A 22,609-nucleotide genomic window follows, 5' to 3' on the forward strand; every position below is an offset into this window, starting at 1 on the left:
AAAGACCTTTTTTAAAGAAATAAAGATTTTATTTTGAGCTAATTGTTGATTCACATGCTATTGTTTAAAAAAAAAAAAAAAAAAAGACAGACCCCATGTGCTCTTTGCCCATTTTCCCACAATGGTAATATCCTGCAAAACTGTAGTACAATATCACAGCTAGGGTGTGGACATTAATATGATCTACAGATCTTATTCAGATTTCCCCAGTTTTACTTGTACTAATTTGTACATGTGTATATTTTGTTCTTTGCAATTTTTCATGTGTATAGGTTTGTGTGTCCCTCCCATAGTCAAGATATAAAACAGTTCCATCACTAGCAAATTACTTGTTTTGTCTTTTTATAACTACGTGCTTTTCCTTCTCCTCACCCATCCCTAACCACTGACAGTCACTACTCTGTTTTTCATTTCTGTAATTTTGTCATTTCAAGAATGTTATATAAATGGAATCACAAAGCATATAACTTTCTGGGATTGACTTTCATTTAGCATAATGCCCTTGAGATTCAGCCAAGTTGTTGCATGCATCAACAGTTTGTTCTTTTTATTGCTGAATAATATTCCATAATATGGATATATCAGTGTTTTAACCTGTTGAAGGACATCAGGTCATTCCAGTTTTTGTCCATCTTGAATAAAGTTGTCATGAACATTTGAATACAGGATAAGAAACTGCCAAACTGTTTTCCAGAGTGGGTATACTATTTTGTTTATTTATTTATTGAGATAGAGTCTCACTCTGTTGCCCAGGCTATAGTGCAGTGGCGTGATCTCAGCTCACTGCAACCTCTGCCTCCCAGGTTCAAGTAATTCTCTGCCTCAGCCTCCTGAGTATTTGGGATTACAGGTGCCCACCACCACACCCGGCTAATTTTTGTATTTTTAGTAGAGACAGGGTTTCACCATCTTGGCCAGGCAGGTCTTGAACTCCTGACCTCGTGATCCACCCACCTCAGCCTCCCAAAGTGCTGGGATTACAGGCATGAGCCGCTGCACCCGACCTGGGTATACTATTTTAAATCCCTACTAGCAGTGTATGATGGATCCAGTTTCTCCACATCCTCACCAATATTTGTGGTGCAGCAACTTTTTAAATTAAGTTTCCATGTTCCATTCACCATTTTTTTCAAACTGTTATTTATGTTGTTTTCTGGGGGGCAGTGCTAAAATAGAAGTGCCTGATCCCTCTCCATACAAAGTATATTTGTAACCTCTGTATAAAGTTCCAAATACCTGAGTTAGGCATCTAAAGCCATTTGCAGTATGGCCCTTGCTGACCTTTTAACCTTATTCATTCCCACACATACTCTTAAGAGCTCCAGGTACGTCAGAATAGATGGAAAATAGTAGCTGGCTCAGAGCTGTTGTGAAGATTAAGATTATGCACATAGTATTAACAAGTGCCTAATAGATAGTAAGCAGTAAATAAATGGCAGTTTCTGGTGATTTCATAGTCTTCATCTCGACATATAGTAGGCACCCAAATGTTTAGATGAGTAGATGACTTACGCACTAGATCCTGTCTAACTTCTGAAAATGTCCCTGACCTCATCCATTCCTATATAAGTTCTACCCTTCGAATCCAGATTTAAGTCTTACATTTAGTTATTTTGACATTTAATCACATATTATTTTGTATGTGCTATTAATGACTGGTAGCGAGGTGTTTTTTCGTTGTAACAGATTATATGTTTCTCAAGGGCATTGAATTCCACTGATTTTTAATATCCTTTACAGCAAACTAACATGCTATGCATATAGTATAGTAATTTCTTCAGTTCTTACAGACTGTTGAAAGTACACCACCTTTTTTCCAAGTGAATTCACATACAGTTGGCTATTCTTCCTGTAACTTGATGATGTGAGTAATCATTATTTCATATGAATCCTGATTAGGTTAGGATGCTTAAACTTAGACATACCTGTCTAGTAACTCCTATAGGAATGAAGAATTAGGTAAATGAAACTGTTACCGTAAATGGTATATAAACCAATAGTACTTTGTATATTAACAGAAATCTTACATGGTGAAGGCTTTTCTCTGGTGCCTGTTTTTAGTTGTTTGCTTCTGTCAATGTTTACTGAGTATCTACCATGTGCTATATATATTGTGCCAGTTACACGAACCAAAAGGAAATGTGACCAGATTTTAAATAGTATTTTGGAAGTTGTACCAATAGGGCTTGTGATATGTTTGCTGTGGAGAGTAAAGGAAAAGAGAAAAGCAAGGTTGACTCCTAGGTTTATGGTTTGAGCAGTTGGGTTGATATTACTAAGATAACAAAGACTAAGGGTGAAAGGGTTCAGACTAGAAAGAATAAAGACAACTGTGCTTTTTATGTTTAAAATACCTGTGTTGACAAATGAGTAGAAGTGTCAAAGTCTAAAAATTAGATATATGAGTCTGGTACTCAGAGCAAGAGTTATCAGGATGTATAAAGGATATTTAAAGTTTTGGGATTAGATAAATTCACATAAGGGCAGAGTACAGCTAGAGAAGAAGGGAGAACTTAGAACTGAGTTTGGGTAGAAGAGTTGTTGGTAGATGAAACTGAAAGGAAATCCTCAGTGGGAAAAGAGAAAAGCTAATGAAGAGTATGATATGGGAGCCAACAGAGCAAGTGTTTAAGGAGGAAGTTCAGGAAAGAATGTTGCTGAGAGATCAAGGATGAAGAAAAAAGTTTCTTATTCATTTGATAGTGTCTTGACAAGTGGTTTAAGGGAATGGTAGGGAAAGCCAGATGGAAGTGGGTTGAAGAGTTACTGGAATGGGAAAAGTAGAGACAATGGATGTAGATGACATATTCAAGAAGTTTCACTGTGAAAGGGAGCAAGAATTGGGGCAGTAACTAGAAGGCAATGTGGGATCAAAGGAGGGTTTTTGTGTTTGTTTTTAAAGATGAGAGAGATTGGAGAGTATTTATATGTTCATAAGAATGACCCAGGAGAGGGACAAATTGATGCTATAGGAGAAAAGTGATGGGGAATAGGAGTGATTCTGAAGGAGAAGAAAGAGAGGAAGGAGAATCAGGATTTAGGTGATGTGTAATCCTGTGATCAGGATTTAGGTACTGCAGTTATTATAGAGGGAAAAGATGAAATAGAGTAGGGTTATAGTTAGATTGGTCCTGGCAATAATATGAGGGAGTTCCTATTTTTTCTGCTTCTCAATTAAATGTGATTTCAGGCCATTAGGAAGGGAGAGGAAGGTAGGTAGTGCCTGTATTACTTGGGTTTTTTAAGTTTCAGAATATGCTGGGATATGTGGAGAGTCTCAAGTATGAGACAGTATATAGGGATCAGAGGAAACGCAAATTGAAAGTCATTGGAGTAAAATATGATTTCAGATCTTTTTCCTTTTTGAAAGAGAAGGATTAAAATTTATATAATTTTTGCTATACTTACATGAATATAAATGATGTTATAGAAATGGGATTACACTGTTTATAAGACTTAAAATTTATGTAGTATATGTGTGAATCTATTAAAATCAACACTCAGTGCTTATTCTTAATTTGGGCATACTTGACCTGACAAAGTAAAGGAGATCCTTTAAAATTTGACTCTTTGTTTCCATAGACGTTTACTTATTTCTGCTATAATTTGTTGCTGCTTGATAGATTGAATTCTAGATCATTGTCAAGTGAGTCTGTTTGTATGGTTAAAGGCTTTTTGCCTTAACAACTCCAATGTTAATACTGCTCTTTTAAAATATACGTATATATTACTTAACTCTTTGGAGTCCTTTGTTTAAATGGCATGTGGTTGGTTGGGTTTACTTTTACACTAAGCCCGAGGATCTTTTTGTTATAGTTGATCCTGTTACATTTATATTTATTTTATAAGTTTTGGCTTCCTTTTTTCTTGTTTTCTAGTTTTTATTCTTCATTAGCAAAGAAAAAAAAAGGAAAAGGAAGGAGCTATTAATTTATGTACTTCATATTTTTATCTTTAGATACATTGAACTCCTATTTCAGTTTACCATCTTTATTCCATCTCCCAAATAGTATATTATTGTACCTGTTGTGCACTAGTGTAATTATATTATCTCTCATATCTCATCCCTCCTCTCCCTTTATATAGGGTAGGTTGAGGCTTTTAATTCTGGCCTGTTACCAAATTATTTTTACATTGTATAGCTTTACCTACAAAATTATAAATTATATTAATAGCCATACCACTGTTAATTAGAATTAGTTTTACAATATTCAGTGTTCACTCTTACATTTTTCATATCATAAATTCTCCAGTGTAAGATTTTTTTAATTGATTTTGTATCATGTGGTTAAGATTTTTCAGGAGTTTGAGGCTATTATAATTGAAATATAATTATTACGTATTTGCAAACTTTTTAAGAAAATGTATAAGTTGCAAGTTGTACATGCCTAAATGACATATTGGCTAAGAATTCTTGACACATGTTTCCCATGAACATTCCTGTAGATGAGTCGTCTGGCTTACAGTTTTCCGGAGAACTCTGAGGCTGTCCTGCTTTTTTTTCCCCCACTGTTGGTCATTTGTTTCTTCTGCCTGGATGCTTTTAAGATTCTTTGTAGCTTACCAAGTTCAGCATGATATGCCCCTAACTTGTTGATTCACTCTTATTTGTTGTTTATTTTTCCTAGTACATAGTAAGGTCATTTAATCTACAAATTAAGCTCATTATTTTAGAAGAGACCTCAAGTATCACTTTCCGGACCATTTGTACTAATTTATTTCATAGTGTTCCGGATGTTTGAGGTATGTTTATGAACAAAGCAGATAAAAATTCCTGCCCTTGTGTAGAGCTTAAATTGTAGTAGAGGGAGGCCAAAAAAAAAAAAAAAAACGATGATACATGAGTAGTTACATAGTGTTGTGGAGAGAAAAGGCAGGGTAAGAGGAACAGAGTACTGGGGAGGGGCTGGGAAAGACAGCAGTAGGATTGCGTTTGCTTTTTGTTTGTTTGTTTGTTTTTTAAGAGATGGGATCTTGCTGTGTTGCCCAGGCTGGAATTTAAACTCCTAAGCTCAAGCTGTCCTTCCATCTCAGCCTCCCAAGTAGCTGGGATTGGATTACAATTTTTAATAGGGTGGTCAGTGTAGGCCTCATTGAGAAGGTAAAGGGAATGGCCACTACAAAAGTGCTAAGGCAGGAGCATTCCTGGCATATTAAAATAGCAAGGAAACCATGTGACTTGAGGAAGGCATAAATGATGAGGGAAATTAGGTCAAAATGTAAAGGAGCAAGTCCAAGGCATGCAGATTATATATGTCTATTCAAGGAGCCAACATTCTAGCTGTCTGTAGAGAATGGCCTGTAGGGAATGATGGTAGAAGCAGGGGATATTAAGCAGGTGATGCAGTAATCCATATATGTGAAATGATGATAGCTTTATGGGCCAGGGAGTTAACAATGAAGATGGTAAAAACTAAGTAGATTCTGTATCTATCCATTTGCTTAACAGTTGGAAGTAGGGTATGAGAGAAAAAGGAGATCGAGGATGACTCCAAGATTTGTATTCCAAGCAACTGAAAGGATAGAATTCCCAATAACTGAGATGGAGAAGGCTGCAGATAGATTACATTTTAAGGAAAGCATGAGAGGTTTTTCTTAGACTTTAAACTGATGTTGTTAGGGTGTTTTACATTAGTTTAGGCTTCAGGAGAAAGAGCTATGCTGAAAGTAATAATTTAGCTTATCAGCATATAGATGATGTTACCAAGAGGGTGAGTATAGATGGAGAAAAGAAGACAATCAGAGCCTGGGGCTGTGGCTCAACCTGTAATTCCAGCACTTTGGGGTCCAAGGCAGGAGAATTACTTAAGGCCAAGGTGTTCGAGGCTACAGTGAGCTATAATCGTGCCACTGCAGTACAGCCTGAGTACAGAGCAAGATGCTGTGTCAAATAACAGCAGCAAAAGACAGAGACTGATTAGGATATTCACAGCATTACAGTGTTGATGAGGAGGGACCAGAAAAGGAGACTAAAAAGGGGAGAGCGAGTAAGATAACAGGGGTGGTCTCTTTAGAAGTCCGGTGAAGAGACTGACTGCTGAAAAGTCAAGATGAGAACTGAGAACTAATTATAGAAAACAGTCTTTGGTGACCTTAATAAGAGCAGATTGATTTAGTGGAGTTTTGAGGGTGATAACTAATTTGAGTGCATTTAGGAATGAATGGAAGGAGAAGAATTGGCGACATCTTGTATAGATTACTTGTATATAGTTTGTCTGCAAAAGGGAGTAGAAGATTGAGACTTCTTTTTTAAATGAGAGCAAAACCCAGTGTTTTGTGATGTGTATAATAAGAATGATATAGCAGGAAAAGGAACTCTCTGATGGTCTTTTCCATTTTATTTTCATCTTTTCAATTATATTGAATCTTTTATTTGCTACTTCTAAGCAGGTTTTTGTTTCTGTGATGTTTTTTCTTTCAGTTTCTTTACATTTCATCTCCTGTTGTCACGCTTCTTCTTTGATTTTTTTTTTTTTTTTTTGACCGAGTCTCACTCTATCACTTGGCTGGAGTGCAGTGGCGCGATCTCAGCTCACTGTAACCTCCGCCTCCCGGGTTCAAGCGATTCTTCTGCCTCCGCCTCCTGAGTAGCTGGGACTACAGGCTCACGCCACCACACCCAGCTGATTTTTGTATTTTTAGTAGAGATGGGGTTTCACCATGTTGGCCAGGATGGTCTCAATCTCCTGACCTTGTGATCCACCCATTTCGGCCTCCCAAAGTTCTGGGATTACAGGCGTGAGCCACCGTGCCTGGCCTCTTTGATTTTTTTTAATTTCAAGAATCACATGTAAGAAAATAGAGATCCAGTTTTCTTGTTTCCAGAACTGGTTCTTTGAGAGCCTAGTCAACTGCATTTCGCTGCTCAAGTTTTGCTCAATTTTTGGTTACTGGTGAAGCATTTGAGATGTTTGGTTTTTTAAAAATGTTACTGTAGTATTTATTTGAAGATGTTGCTTAGGTGACCCTTTGTGTTGCTGATATTACTAAAGTAGAAAGAGCAGTTTCTGGAAAGGGCTGTTTTCTTCTTCCTAGTCATGTTTAGGTATACAAATTAGAGTTTTAAATATGTTGAACACTTAAAGAGATGTAATTGCTGAATGGAATGTTTGTTTTACTGTGATGTGCTTTTGCAGATAAGAAATTTGCTTAAGTGACTAGAAAAAAGACTGGGCATTTGCATTTAAATAGAAGTTCAGATATGAATGAATGTAGTAATGAATCAAAATTTGGATTTTCGGTCGGGCGCGGTGGCTCACGCCTATAATCCCAGCACTTTGGGAGGCTGAGGTGGGCAGATTACGAGGTCAGGAGATAGAGACCATCCTGGCTAACATGATGAAACCCTGTCTCTACTAAAAATACAAAAAATTAGCAGGGCATGGTGGTGGGCGCTTGTAGTCCCAGCTACTCAGGAGGCTGAGACAGGAGAATGGTGTGAACCCGGAAGGCGGAGCTTGCAGTGAGCCGAGATGGCGCCACTGCACTCCCGCCTGGGCAATAGATCAAGACTCCGCCTCAAAAAAAAAAATTGGATTTTCGTATGTCAGAATTTGTTTTCCACTGGCCCAATTATTTTATTGGAGGTACCATTTCTAACTAAAGGTTTATCAAAAACCAGATATAAACAATAAAATACCATGCTGCTAATTTTTCTCTTACATTTCAGAACTTTGATGTCATTTTATAGCAATTGTAATCATCTAGTCTTAGTTTATGAAATAGATTTCTAGTTATATAAATCATTTTGAGTTGTTACAAGTTTATAGCTACAGATGAGGAACTCTTAACCAAAGGGTGCTTATCAGAATTTTGTGGAGAGTTTTTCAAAAGTCACATGTTTTAAAAGAGCACCTTGAAGTGTTAATGATTAAGAACTATCACTTACAGGAAAAAGGAATCGTATACATTTTTGTTCATCACAGAAGCTAGTATAGAAGTGTCTAATCCAAAACTTTATTTTTCTGCATTGAATTTTCCTTTGTAACAGTGTCATTAATTAGTGGAAAAAGTAGAAGTCACATAGGGTCCCCTCCTCTTGTTATATGTATGGTTTATAATTTGACTGTCAGAGCAGTTCTTTATTTCTAAAGTATTCCTTTTGAGTTGGCCAGAAATTCCTTACTATAAGCTGCTTAGCCTTTCATTACATTAGATTGCTAGCTCTGAATCTTGGTGTAACTGCAGACTTAAATAATTTGCCTTTATAACTTTATGGACCTTGGGACATATTTACTGGCATAAGCCAGAGAATCTACAATTTTGTTTTCCTGTCACAACCCCCGAATTTTAATTAAGTATTCAGGGCTGTCTGGATAAGGTTGAGACTTCACTTTTTCCTCTTTCCTGTGACCCCATAGATAGGGATAGAATTATTTCAGAATCATCGGAAAGTTTAAATTGACTCCTAAATGCTAGTACTAAGAAAAGGAGTTAAGAGGTGATTGGAACATTTAGAGTTGGCTAGCTAGTTTGTTTTTCTTAAAACTTCATATTCCTCAGATGATATTACAGACTGTTAAGATCCCTTCCTTCCTGTTGTTCCCACCATAGTCTAGGCATTGCCATTTTCATTAATCCACCTAAGTGTAGGCCAGGCGCGGTGGCTCACGCCTGTAATCCTAGCACTTTGGGAGGCCGAGGCGGGCAGATCACGAGGTCAGGATATCGAGACCATCCTGGCTAACACGGTGAAATCCCATCTCTACTAAAAATACAAAAAATTAGCCAGGCATGGTGGCACACGCCTGTAGTCCCAGCTACTCGGGAGGCTGAGGCAGGAGAATGGCGTGAACCCAGGAGGCAGAGCTTGCAGTGAGCTGAGATCACGCCACTGCACTCCAGCCTGGGCAACAGAGCAAGACTCCTTCTCAAAAAGAAAAAAAAAAACCTACCTAAGTGTAATCTCTTTCACCACTGCATTTATCTCCAAACAGAAAACATCTGCTTCAGTTTTCATTTTTCTAATCAAATGATAATATAGCTAATAGTTGGTAGGCTGCAAAGCACCTTTGTGTTCCTGAGAAAGAACAGAACTCAACCACCTGCCTCAACTTTGAGGTTATAGTCTCTTCATTTCCACTTCCTTGCACATTGTTCTGTTTTGGTGGTGGTCGAAGTGGAGCGATCATTTAAGGAGTAAGGATCCACACCACTTACTTGACTTGCACTTGGCTTGCTGAGTTAGGTCTTGAGCCAGAAACAAACACTCCAGTGCCCCCTTGATAACATTCCGGACACCTAGTTGTGTTTGGTTTAATCGGCACTTAACAGAGTTGCATATAATCTGCATCACCAGAGAATGATGGTGTAAGAGGATTTAGAAGTTAGATTTCATGAGCTTTGAGAGTTTGCTGGATGGAGAGACCTGAAATTGAAAGGATTTAATTAAGTGTTTAAGATATTTAAGATATTCAGAGACTCAGAAGAATACGTTGAAGTATGCATTCAAAAGACAGACTTCCAGAAACAATGAGAAACTAAGATGAAGACCATTGTTTTCAGGCATTGAAAGCCCTGCCTGTGCTCCTTCCCCTGCCCACACATATACATTTTTCTGATTAAAAATTATACATTTTTGTCCAATTTGAAAACCAGTATGACAAATATTAATAGATTTGTGATTTATGCCAGAGAAAATAAAAATTTGTAGATTAAACTGAAAAACAAGGGCCATCAATAAAAGTGGCCTAATACCCTCTGAATTTCTGAAAACTTGCCCATCTTTTTATACTTCAGAAACTCTCAATGGGATGTGCACAGTAGAGTTATCTGTAGGAATCCTTGCTATACCCTACTCTAGAGAGTGAATCAGAATCTCCTCAGTAGTTTGATTCCCAAAAATACTTCCTTAAGTTTTTGAGATGTTCATTCTTTGGTTAAGAATCATTTTCCCTCTAATACTACATTGAAGTTAAACTGTGAAAATTCATATTTAATTTTTTTTTTTTTACTATTGTGAAAATGTTTTGTACATTACTTATGAATGTTATCCTAGCATTTAAGAAAGCATCAGGCCGGGAGCGGTGGCTCAGCCTGTAATACGAGCACTTTGGGAGCCCAAGGCGGGCGGATCACGAGGTCAGGAGATCGAGACTATCCTGGCTAACATGATGAAACTATGTCTCTACTAAAAAAATACAAAAAAATTAGCCGGGTGTGGTGGCGGGCACCTGTAGTCCCAGCTACTCAGGAGGCTGAGGCAGGAGAATGGTGTGAATCTGGGAGGCAGAGCTTGCAGCGAGCCAAGATCGCGCTGCTGCACTCCAGCCTGGGTAGCAGCCAGACTCCGTCTCAAAAAAAAAAAAGCATCGGCTGGGTGCTGTGGCTCATGCATGTAGTCCCAGCACTTGGGGAGGCTGAGGCAGGCGAATCATGAGGTCAGGAGTTCGAGACCAGCCTGGCCAACATGGTGAAACCCCATCTCTACTAAAAAAAAAAACAAAAAAAAATTAGCTGGGCTTGGTGGTGCATGACTGTAATCCCAGCTACTTGGAAGGCTGAGGCAGGAGACTTGCTTGAACCCGGTAGGCAAGGTTGCAGTGAGCTGAGATTGCGCCACTGCTCTCCAAGCTGGGTGATAGAGCGAGATTCCATCTAAAAAAAAATAAAAAGCTACTGAGCGCAGTAGCTCACGCCTGTAATCCCAGCACTTTGGGAGGCCGAGGTGGGTGGATCACGAGGTCAGGAGATTGAGACCATCCTGGCTGATACGGTGAAAACCCCGTCTAAAAAAAAAAAAAAAAATAAGGCTGGGCACGGTGGCTCACACCTGTAATCCCAGCACTTTTGGAGGCTGACGCGGGCAGATCACGAGGTCAGGAGATTGAGATCATCCTGGTTAACACGGTGAAACCCGTCTCTACTAAAAATACAAAAAGAAATTAGCCGGGTGTGGTGGTGGGCGCCTGTAGTCCCAGCTACTCGTGAGGCTGAGGCAGGAGAATGGCGTGAACCCAGCAGGTGGAGCTTGCAGTGAGCCGAGATCGCGTCACTGCACTCCAGTCTGGGTGACAGAGACTCCATCTCAAAAAATAAATAAATAAAATAAAAATAAAAAGCATCAGTAGGTAGGAAGAAAATGGAAAAGTAAGGGACAAATGATGGAACTAATGGTTCATGGAGTTATACAGCATCATTATACAATCAATAATTAGAGCTCTTACGTTATTACAAATATAGATAGACACAGAAAACTCACTCGGACCTGCCTCAAGAGACCAAATGAAATTAATATATCACACCTAAACTGAATCGGGTATTGCTTGCCCCTAGTTTGTCCCTTGTGTTGGCATTGAAAAGTGATATCTTCTATTCTCTCCTGACCTATCAAGTCTTCTGTTATTTTCCAAAGAGAACATTTTCTTCCAATAAGCCATTTTTTTCTGTTCACTTATGTCTCCAATCAAGTTGCTACTTCTGGCAAAATGTATTTAGCGAGTCATATTGGTGGACATTTAGGTTGGATGTGGCTATAAAATTTTTCTTTTGATCCGAACTGTGTATTTACATTGCTTATTACTATTATTCTGAAATTAATTTTAATAGTGTTAAATATGTTTTCTTATAGCAGAAAAAGAAAACTAAGAACTTCAATCCACCAACACGTAGAAATTGGGAAAGTAATTACTTTGGGATGCCCCTCCAGGATCTGGTTACAGCTGAGAAGCCCATACCACTATTTGTTGAGAAATGTGTGGAATTTATTGAAGATACAGGTAGGATAGAAGAATCATTGCAAGACATTTGATTTTAAATTTCACTTTTGATACACCAACAATTTGTCAAATGTTTGATTTGTTAATATAGTTCTCATTATTAGGATTGTCTTGTATTAACTCCATCTGATCAGGTAACCATCTGATATTTGAAAGAAGTTTTTGTTGACCAGTAATGCTGTTATTGGACTTCTCTTGAAGTAATAAATGGCTAAGTTGAATACTAAAATGTTAAACTTACCTTATTCTGGAATTTAGAATAACTTTATTAAGTTACGCTATTTAAGAGATATAGTTATGGTTTGAATAGTGTGGAAGTTTTCCATATTTTTAAGTCCAATACTGTTTACTTGCATTACCCATTTTACACATGGGTTTTTTCTTTTAAAACTTACAACAGTAGTTGTAAATGCGTAAAAGGCAGCTTGTTCTATTTGTGATGTTACTATTTATTCAGTTCTAGCTTGACATGATTTATATGATTTGAGCTATATTTTTAAAGAATGCATAGATATCCTCATTATTTTAAAAACAAGCCTGCTCTTATGTTTACTTTGCCTAATGTAATCTCAAAACTAAAAAAAATAGGCAAGTTAAAGGTGGAAAATAGGGATGGAAGATTGTTGTTTTTGAGTGCATTTAAAATGAACACGAGTTAACCATGAAACCTTAGTGACTGAATGTACTACACATTTTAATGGCTTGAAAACATGAGCTAAGTCAGTTTTGGCTTTATTTGTTACTAATGAACCGTTGATAGATAAGCATTGTTTAAAAAACAAAGTAGGATACTCTTGTTCTCACTAAAAAATCATGCTCATTTTTACTCACATGTACACCTTGCCCTTTGGTTTATCAGCTAAGTTGTATATATATATTGAGTTGTCTATTTGGTAAGGAATGTTGACACTTTCAGTTTTAATGAGAAGGTAGAATGTGCAGTGGCTCATGCCTGTAATCCCAGCACTTTGGGAGGCCGAGGCGGGCAGATCACAAGGTCAGGAGATCGAGACCATCCTGGCCAACATGGTGAAACCCTCTCTCTACTAAAAATACAAAAATTATCTGGGCATTGTGGTTTGTGCCTGTAGTCCCAGCTGCTTGGGAGGCTGAGGCAAAAGAATTGCTCGAACCCAGGAGATGAAGGTGGCAGTGAGCCGAGATCACGCCACTGCACTCCAGCTTGTGACAGAGTGAGACTCCATCTCAAAAAAAAAAAAAAAAGGAAGAAATTCCATTATCCACTAGTTTTGTAGTTGAAATGGCATGTGTCTTCTGCCTTCAGTTAATAAGTGTTAATTTACAGAGGCTACATTTGAATATCCCCTTTATCATTTATTTTTCCCTTCAGCAAATACTTGAGAAGTGTTATTAAATTTCTTGACTATATTTCTGTCTACCTTTAATGTAGCAGAAATGCAAAGGTTCTTAAAATATTAGCTTCCTGTTTTGGATTTAAAGAATTCTCATTTTCTCTAGTGTTATAATTAAGCCTATAGATACAACTGAACAATTAGAAAATACTTTCCTTTAGTGATTGAAAAGCAATAATAAAATTATAGATTAGCGTTTTGTACATTTACTATTTAAAATTTCTAATTCTTGAATATTTCATAGTAGTTGAGTGATTCGGTTTGAGGAAAATAAATGAATTCCAAATATAGGATAAAATGCAGGTCTAGTCCAATTATTAAAACAACTTGAATTAGTTTAGGTCAACTCTCAGGTAATTTATATATTTAAGTGCTTTGGTAGGAAGATAACATAGACCATAGAATAGAGTAAAAGATTAAACTAGTTGTTTTGTTGTCATTGTAGTATATTGCTTGATTTTATTACTGATTTTAAAACTACTAAGTGGTTTTAGCAGAAATTCCTAATTGCCTACAAGGTTGTCTGTGTCTTTTGAGAAATTCGTTCATTTCATCTAAATTTCATCAATTTACAGCTCTCAAAATGGACTGTAGCATAACCTTCTTATATTTAAGGTTCAACTTGTAAATATATTACAGATACCCATTACTTAAAAATTGTGATATTTTGCTGTTTATAGAACCTTAGATGTAGTGATATAAATGATCAGTAATTGTGTTGTTATAATCAGTCCTCTTATTTAAAAGACTAACCTTTCTTGAACAACCTAGAAGAAAATATTGACAGTTTTAAGAATCAGCTTTATTGATATAATTTACATACAATAAAATTCACTAATTTGAATCGTACAGTATGAATTTTTATAATCTATAGTCATATAACTGCCGTCACAATCAAGATTTAAGTTATTTTCATCACCCCCAAAAGCATCTGGTCTTTTATTATTTTATTAAGTATAATGTTAGCTGTTGGATTTTTGTAGATGAACTTTATCTGGTTGAGAAAGTACTCTAACATTCCTAGTTTGCTGAGTTTTTATACAAAATAGGTGTTGATTTTGTCACGTGGTTTTCTGCATCTGTCGAGGTTATCTTATGATAGTTTTTTTGCTGTGGATGGTGAATTACATTGATTTTTCACATGTTAAACTAACCTTACATCCCTGGGATAAATACCACTTAGTGTCATGTTTTATCCTTTTTATGTATTGCTGGATTCATTTTCTAAAATGTTAAGGATTTTTGCATCCTGAAGGATTTTAGTCTGTAGTTTTCTTTTCTTGCAATGTCTTTGTCTGGTTGGTATCAGAGTGAAAAGCTGGCATCATAGATTGTTTATTTTCTGGAAGAGTTTATGTAGAATTGGTAATATTTCTTTCTTTAATTTTAGTAGAATTCATCAGTGAAATGATTTTGACCTGGAATTTGTTTGTGAGGAGGTTTTTAATTTAAGTTTCTTTAGTAGATATAGGGCTATTCAGATTTTTTATTTCTTCTGGAGTAAGCATTTGTTGTTTGTGTGTTTTGAGGAATTCATTCATTTCATCTAAATTGACAAGGTTTTTAATAAAATTCCTTATTATCCTTTTAGTGCCTTGTAGCATCTGTAGTGACGTCTTTCTTCCCTGATATTACTAAATTGTGTCTTTTTTATTGTGGTTGAGGTTTATCAATTTTATTGATCACTTCAAAGGACCAGCTTTTGCTTTTATTGATTTTCCTTTTTTTTTCCATTTTTTAATTTATTGAATTCTACTTGTTTCTTTCTTCTTTGGTTTATCTGAAGTTTCTTAAAATAGAAATCTAGATTACTGTGTTAGACCAGTTTTCTTTTCTACTGTAAATATTTAATGGTCCAAATTTTCCTTTAAGCATTGTTTTAGCTGTATTCCATATAGATATGTTGTGTTCCATTTTTGTGTAATTCAAAATACTTTGTAATTTCCATTTTTTTTTAAATTAACTCATCGGTTATTAGATTTCTAAATATCTGGTGGTTTTCCACATCTTTTTTGTTCATTTCTAGTTTAATTATTTTGCATTTAAAAAACAAGGAGCTTGATTCCAGATTAAGTTTATTGAGACTTGTTTTATAGCCCAGAATATGGTCTCTTTTGAAGAATTTAATGAGACCTTGAACTGAATGTTTATTATAGTGTGAAGGGTTCTATAAATGTCAGATCAAATTCTTTGAGCGTGTTGGTCAAGTCTTGTATATCCTATTTTATATCCTATTTTTCTTGTTTACTTTTGTAAAATTAAAGAATACTGTTGAAATCTGCAATCATGATTGTAGATTGTGTGTTTCTCCTTTCAGTTGTATTAGATTTTACATCATGTATTTTGAAGATCTTTTAATTTCATACACATTTAGGATTATGTCCTTTTTTTTTTTTTTTTTGAGACAGGGTTCTCTAATACCCAGGCTGAAGTGCAGAGGTGTAACCTCAGCTAGTTGCAACCTCCACCTCCCCAGCTCAGGCAATCCTCCCACCTCAGCCTCCCAGATAGCTGGGACTGCCACCACACCCAGTCACCTTTTTGATTTTAGTAGAGACAGGGTTTTGCCATTTTCCCCAGCCTGGTCTCAAACTCCTGAGCTCAAGCAATCTTCCCACTTAAGTCCCCCAGAGTGCTGGGATTATAGGTGTGAGCCACCGTGCTTGGCCAGGATTGTCTTACGAACTGACGTACTATCATTATAAGGCATTTCTTTTTATGCTTTGTCGTATTCTTTATTCTGAAGTCTACTTTGCCTAGTATTAATATAGCCAATGTTTTTTCCTTTGTGTAGTGTTTGTGATACATCTTTTTCTTTACTTACGCTTTTATGTATCTTCATTTCTAATGTGGTATACATCTTTATAGTTTACCTTCAAGTGATATACCACTTTAATGTGTTTTATAAGAACCTTAGAACAGTATACTTCCCTCATACCTTGTTCTATTGTTATATATTTTAAATCTGTAATGTTTTAAAATCACAATACATGTTTATAATTTTTGCTTTAAACAGATTGTTGTCCTTGTTTTTGAAAGATACTTTCTTAGATTAGAATTCTCTTTTGTGTAATAGCTTTATTGAAATATAATTCACTTTATACAATACACTCATTTAAAGTGTACAGTTTATTCACAGAGTTGTACCAGCATCAGCACAATCAATTTTAGAACATTTTCATCATCCCAAGAAGAAATACTATACTGATTAAGCAATCACTTTCTATTCCCCACTCTCACCCCCCATCAACTTTCTGCCTTTACAGGCTTGCCTATTCCTTGATATTTCATATAAATTGAATAATATATCATGTGGTCTTTTGTGATTGGCTTCTTTCATTTAACATAGTTTTCGAGTTATTCATGTTGTATCATCTATCAGTACTTAATTTCTTTTTGTTGCTGAATAGTTTTACATTGATGGACACTTGGTTTGTTTCTACTTTTTAACTCTTGTGAAGAGTGCTGCTGTGAACATTACTGTCAGAGTTTGTGTGTAGACATGTGTTTTCACCTCTTGGGTATATACTTAGAGTGGAATTGTTGGATCTGTGTTTAGCCTTTTAAGGAACTACCAGACTCTTTCAAAGAGGTGGCACCACTTGACATTCCCATCAGCAATGTGAGTTCCAATTTCTCCACATTTTGCCAATGTTTATTTTTCTTTTTGATTATAGTCATATAAGTGGTAATGTGAAATGTATCTCATATGATTTTGATTTGTATTTCCCTGATGACTAATGATGCAGAACATCTTTTTAAGTGCTTTATTGGCTTTTTGTACACATCTTTGAAGAAATATCTGTTCAGATCCTTTGCCCACTTTTTAGTTGGATTGTTTGTCTTACTGTTGAGTTTAAGGGCTCTTTGTATATTTTGGATACAAATTGTTTTCAAATATGATTTGCTAAATATTCCCCATTCTGTGGGTAGTTTTTTTACAACTTCTTGATGATATGCTTTGAAGCATAAAGTTTTCAATTTTGATGAAGTACATTTTGTCTGTTTCTAAAATTTTGTCAGTGTGTGTGTGGTGTCGTGTCTTAAGAAGGTTTTTGCCTAATCCAAGGTCACAAAGATTTATTCTATTTATCTTCCAAGAGTTTTACGGTTTTAGCACACACATTTAGGTCTGTGATCCATTTTGACTTAATTTTTGTGTGTGGTTTAAGGAAAGGTTCCAGCTTGATTCTTTTGCATGTGGATATCCATTATATAAGCACTATTTATTAAAAAGACTATTCTACTGAATTGCCTTGGCACAGTTGTTCAAAATCAGTTGACCATAAATGTGAAGGTTTGTTTCTGGACTCACTTATATTCTATTGATCTATATGTCTGTCCATACATGCTATTATCTGTCTGTTTTCATTATTGTTTTGTAGTAAGTTTTGAAATCAAGAAGTGTGACTGTTTCAGCTTTGTTCTTCTGGGTATGGAGTTTTAGGCTGATGTTTTTTTTCCTTTTCATTCATCTCTTTAAAGACTGCTTGTTATGATATCTTACACCTAATGAGATTTCTGCTGTCATTCTTATCTGTGTTCTTCTGAATGGGATGTATTCTCTTTTCTCCCTCAACCCCCAACTACTTCAAGATTATTCTCTCTAGTTTTCAGCAATTTTATTAAAAATAAAATTATCACATAATTTTAGTAATCTTAGTATGTGTGTTTTAAAAACTACATCTGCTTGAGGTTTCTGGAGCGTCTAAGCTCTCTTAGTTTATAATTTTCGAATTTGGAAAATTTGGGGCCATTATTTCTTGAAGCATTTTTTTCTCTTCTTCCATTTCCCACTCCTTATTCGTGTGTTAGACCTCTAGGAATTGTTTAAAACTTTTTTTTTCTGTATGGCCAAATGTAGAAATGCCATTTAAGTCTTCTTTTTATGTGTTCATTTCTATACCCATTATATTGATGTTTTCCTGTGCATATATGTCTTTGGGCATATAAAATTTATAATAGCCATTTTAAGATTTTTGGTTTACTAATTCTGTTCTATATCATTTCTGGGCCTCTTTCTGTTGTTTTTGTTGTTTTGTAGGTTATATTTTTCGGCTTCTTTTGATAGTTTTGATGTCAGAATTCTGAATTCTACATTATTTAGTCTTCTGAATTTTATTGGGTGATGTTATTAGTGTTTCTTTAAAGAATGTTAGATTTGCATTTAAAGTTAATATTGTTATGTGTGAATTTGATCCTGTCATTATGGTGTTAGTTGGTTATCTTGCTCATTAGTTGATGCAGTTTCTTCCTAGCCTCGATGGTCTTTACAATTTGGCCTGTTGTAAATGGGCTAAATGCTCCAATTAAAAGACACAGACTGGCAAATTGAATAAGGAGTCAAGACCCATCAGTGTGCTGTATTCAGGAAACCCATCTCAAGTGCAGAGACACACATAGACTCAAAATAAAGGGATGGAGGAAGATCTACCAAGCAAATGGAAAACAAAAAAAGGCAGGGGTTGCAATCCTAGTCTCTGATAAAATAGACTTTAAACCAACAAAGATGAAAAGAGACAAAGGCGGCCATTACATAATGGTAAAGGGATCAATTCAACAAGAAGAACTAACTATCCTAAATATATATGCACCCAATAAAGGAGCACCCAGATTCATAAAGCAAGTCCTGAGTGACCTACAAAGAGACTTAAACTCCCACACAATAATAATGGGAGATTTTAACACCCCACTGTCAACATTAGACAGATCAACGAGACAGAAAGTTAACAAGGATACCCAGGAATTGAACTCAGCTCTGCACCAAGCGGACCGAATAGACATCTACAGAACTCTCCACCCCAGATCAACAGAATAGACATTTTTTTCAGCACCACACCACACCTATTCCAAAATTGACCACATCGTTGGAAGTAAAGCTCTCCTCAGCAAATGTAAAAGAGCAGAAATTATAACAAACTGTCTGTCAGACCACAGTGCAATCAAACTAGAACTCAGGATTAAGAAACTCACTCAAAACCACTCAACTACATGGAAACTCAACAACCTGCTCCTGAACGACTACTGGGTACATAACGAAATGAAGGCAGAAATAAAGATGTTCTTTGAAACCAACGAGAACAAAGACACAGCATACCAGAGTCTCTGGGACACATTCAAAGCAGTGTGTAGAGGGAAATTTATAGCACTAAATGCCCACAAGAGAAAGCAGGAAAGATCCAAAATTGACACCCTAACATCACAATCAAAAGAACTAGAAAAGCAAGAGCAAACACATTCAAAAGCTAGCAGAAGGCAAGAAATAACTAAAATCAGAGCAGAACTGAAGGAAATAGAGACACAAAAAACCCTTCAAAAAATTAATGAATCCAGGAGCTGGTTTTTTGAAAAGATCAACAAAATTGATAGACCGCTAGCAAGACTAATGAAGAAAAGAGAGAAGAATCAAGTAGACGCAATAAACAATGATAAAGGGAATATCACCACCGATCCCACAGAAATACAAACTACCATCAGAGAATACTACAAACACCTCTACGCAAATAAACTAGAAAATCTAGAAGAAATGGATAAATTCCTCAACAAATACACCCTCCCAAGACTAAACCAGGAAGAAGTTGAATCTCTGAATAGACCAATAACAGGCTCTGAAATTGTGGCAATAATCAATAGCTTACCAACCAAAAAGAGTCCAGGACCTGATGGATTCACAGCCGAATTCTACTAGAGGTACAATGAGGAACTGGTACCATTCCTTCTGAAACTATTCCAATCGACAGAAAAAGAGGGAATCCTCCCTAACACATTTTATGAGGCCAGCATCATCCTGATACCAAAGCCTGGCAGAGGCATAACCAAAAAAGAGAATTTCAGACCAAAAATTTCATTGCAAAAATCCTCAATGAAATACTGACAAACCGAATCCAGCAGCACATCAAAAAGCTTATCCACCATGATCAAGTGGGCTTCATCCCTGGGATGCAAGGCTGGTTCAACATATGCAAATCAATAAATGTAATCCAGCATATAAACAGAACCAAAGACAAAAACCACATGATTATCTCAATAGATGCAGAAAAGGCCTTTGACAAAATTCAACAACCCTTCATGCTAAAAACTCTCAATAAACTAGGTATTGATGGGACGTATCTCAAAATAATAAGAGCTATCTATGACAAACCCACAGCCAATATCATACTGAATGGGCAAAAACTGGAAGCATTCCCTTTGAAAACTGGCACAAGACAGGGATGCCCTCTCTCACCACTCCTATTCAGCATAGTGCTGGAAGTTCTGGCCAGGGCAGTCAGGCAGGAGAAGGAAATAAAGGGTATTCAATTAGGAAAAGAGGAAGTCAAATTGTCCCTGTTTGCAGATGATATGATTGTATATCTAGAAAACCCCATTGTCTAAGCCCAAAATCTCCTTAAGCTGATAAGCAACTTCAGCAAAGTCTCAGGATACAAAATCAATGTACAAAAATCACAAGCGTTATTGTACACCAATCACAGACAAACAGAGAGCCAAATCATGAGTGAACTCCCATTCACAATTGCTTCAAAGAGAATAAAATACCTAGGAATCCAACTTACAAGGGACATGAAGGACCTCTTCAAGGAGAACTACAAACCACTGCTCAATGAAATCAAAGAGGATACAAACAAATGGAAGAACATTCCATGCTCATGGGTTGGAAGAATCAATATCGTGAAAATGGCCATACCGCCCAAGGTAATTTATAGATTCAATGCCATCCCCACCAAGCTACCAATGACTTTCTTCACAGAATTGGAAAAAACTACTTTAAAGTTCATATGGAACCAAAAAAGAGCCCGCATCGCCAAGTCAATCCTAAGCCAAAAGAACAAAGCTGCAGCTATCACGCTACCTGACTTCAAACTATACTACAAGGCTACAGTAACCAAAACAGCATGGTACTGGTACCACAACAGAGACGTAGATCAATGGATCAGAACAGAGCCCTCAGAAATAATGCCGCATATGTGCAACTATGTGATCTTTGACAAACCTGACAAAAACAAGCAATGGGAAAAGGATTCCCTATTTAATAAATGGTGCTGGGAAAACTGGCTAGCCATATGTAGAAAGCTGAAACTGGATCCCTTCCTTACACCTTATACAAAAATTAATTCAAGATGGATTAAAGACTTACATGTTAGACCTAAAACCATAAAAACCCTAGAAGAAAACCTAGGCAATACCATTCAGGACATAGGCATGGGCAAGGACTTCATGTCTAAAACACCAAAAGCAATGGCAACAAAAGCCAAAATTGACGAATGGGATCTAATTAAACTAAAGAGCTTCTGCACAGCAAAAGAAACTACCATCAGAGTGAACAGGCAACCTACAAAATGGGAGAAAATTTTCGCAACCTACTCATCTGACAAAGGGCTAATATCCAGAATCTACAATGAACTCAAACAAATTTACAAGAAAAAAACAACCCCATCAAAAAGTGGGCAAAGGACATGAACAAATGCTTCTCAAAAGAAGACATTTATGCAGCCAAAAAACACATACAAAAATGCTCATCATCACTGGCCATCAGAGAAATGCAAATCAAAACCACAATGAGATACCATCTCACACCAGTTAGAATGGCCATCATTAAAAAGTCAGGAAACAACAGGTGCTAGAGAGGATGTGGAGAAATAGGAACTTTTACACTGTTGGTGGGACTGTAAACTAGTTCAACCATTGTGGAAGTCAGTGTGGCGATTCCTCAGGGATCTAGAACTAGAAATACCATTTGACCCAGCCATCCCATTACTGGGTATATACCCAAAGCATTATAAATCATGCTGCTATAAAGACACATGCACACGTATGTTTATTGCGGCACTATTCACAATAGCAAAGACTTGGAACCAACCCAGATGTCCAACAACAATAGACTGGATTAAGAAAATGTGGCACATATACACCATGGAATACTCTGCAGCCATAAAAAATGATGAGTTCATGTCCTTTGTAGGGACATGGATGAAACTGGAAACCATCATTCTCAGTAAACTATCGCAAGGACAAAAACTGAACACCGCATGTTCTCACTCATAGGTGGGAATTGAACAATGAGAACACATGGACACAGGAAGGGGAACATCACACTCCGGGGACTGTTGTGGGGTGGGGGTAGGGGGGAGGGACAGCATTAGGAGATATACCTAATGCTAAATGACCAGTTAATGGGTGCAGCACACCAACATGGCACATGGATACATATGTAACAAACCTGCACATTGTGCACATGTACCCTAAAACTTAAAGTATAATAATAATAATAATAATAAAGAAAAAAAGAGATGAAGGAAAAAAAAGAATGTTAGATTTGCTCGGTGCTTCTGCTTGGCTGGTGGAGAAAAAGAAAAAAAAAGTTAAGAGTGTTTGATTTGTTTTTTCATGTGTTAAGTACCTTGTGAATCAGTTTGGTCCTTTCTAAGATGGATTGTAAGTTTGTATGGCAGATCTAGAGCAGCCTTTATTCTCATACTTGTTTATACCTACAATAAAATGAGATTTGACCCTATGCCCCAT

The 22,609-nt window shown here is 36.6% G+C and overlaps 1 protein-coding gene across 5 annotated transcripts in view; it reads left to right on the forward strand.

Moving 5' to 3' along the window:
* Positions 1-22,609, forward strand: part of ARHGAP5 (Rho GTPase activating protein 5) — an 82,234-nt gene that overhangs the window by 30,033 nt on the left and 29,592 nt on the right. For 4 of the 5 annotated variants that reach the window (XM_032135057.2, XM_032135056.2, XM_032135055.2 and 1 more), the window contains exon 3: positions 11,570-11,717. In XM_032135057.2, the coding sequence (XP_031990948.1) occupies positions 11,570-11,717 (148 nt within the window). The remainder of the gene's footprint in view (positions 1-11,569; positions 11,718-22,609) is intronic. The other variant, XM_032135058.2, reaches the window with a different exon arrangement.

This window comes from Hylobates moloch, unplaced genomic scaffold (assembly GCF_009828535.3).
Source record: "Hylobates moloch isolate HMO894 unplaced genomic scaffold, HMol_V3 SCAFFOLD_16, whole genome shotgun sequence".
Classification (NCBI taxonomy): Eukaryota; Metazoa; Chordata; class Mammalia; order Primates; family Hylobatidae; genus Hylobates; species Hylobates moloch.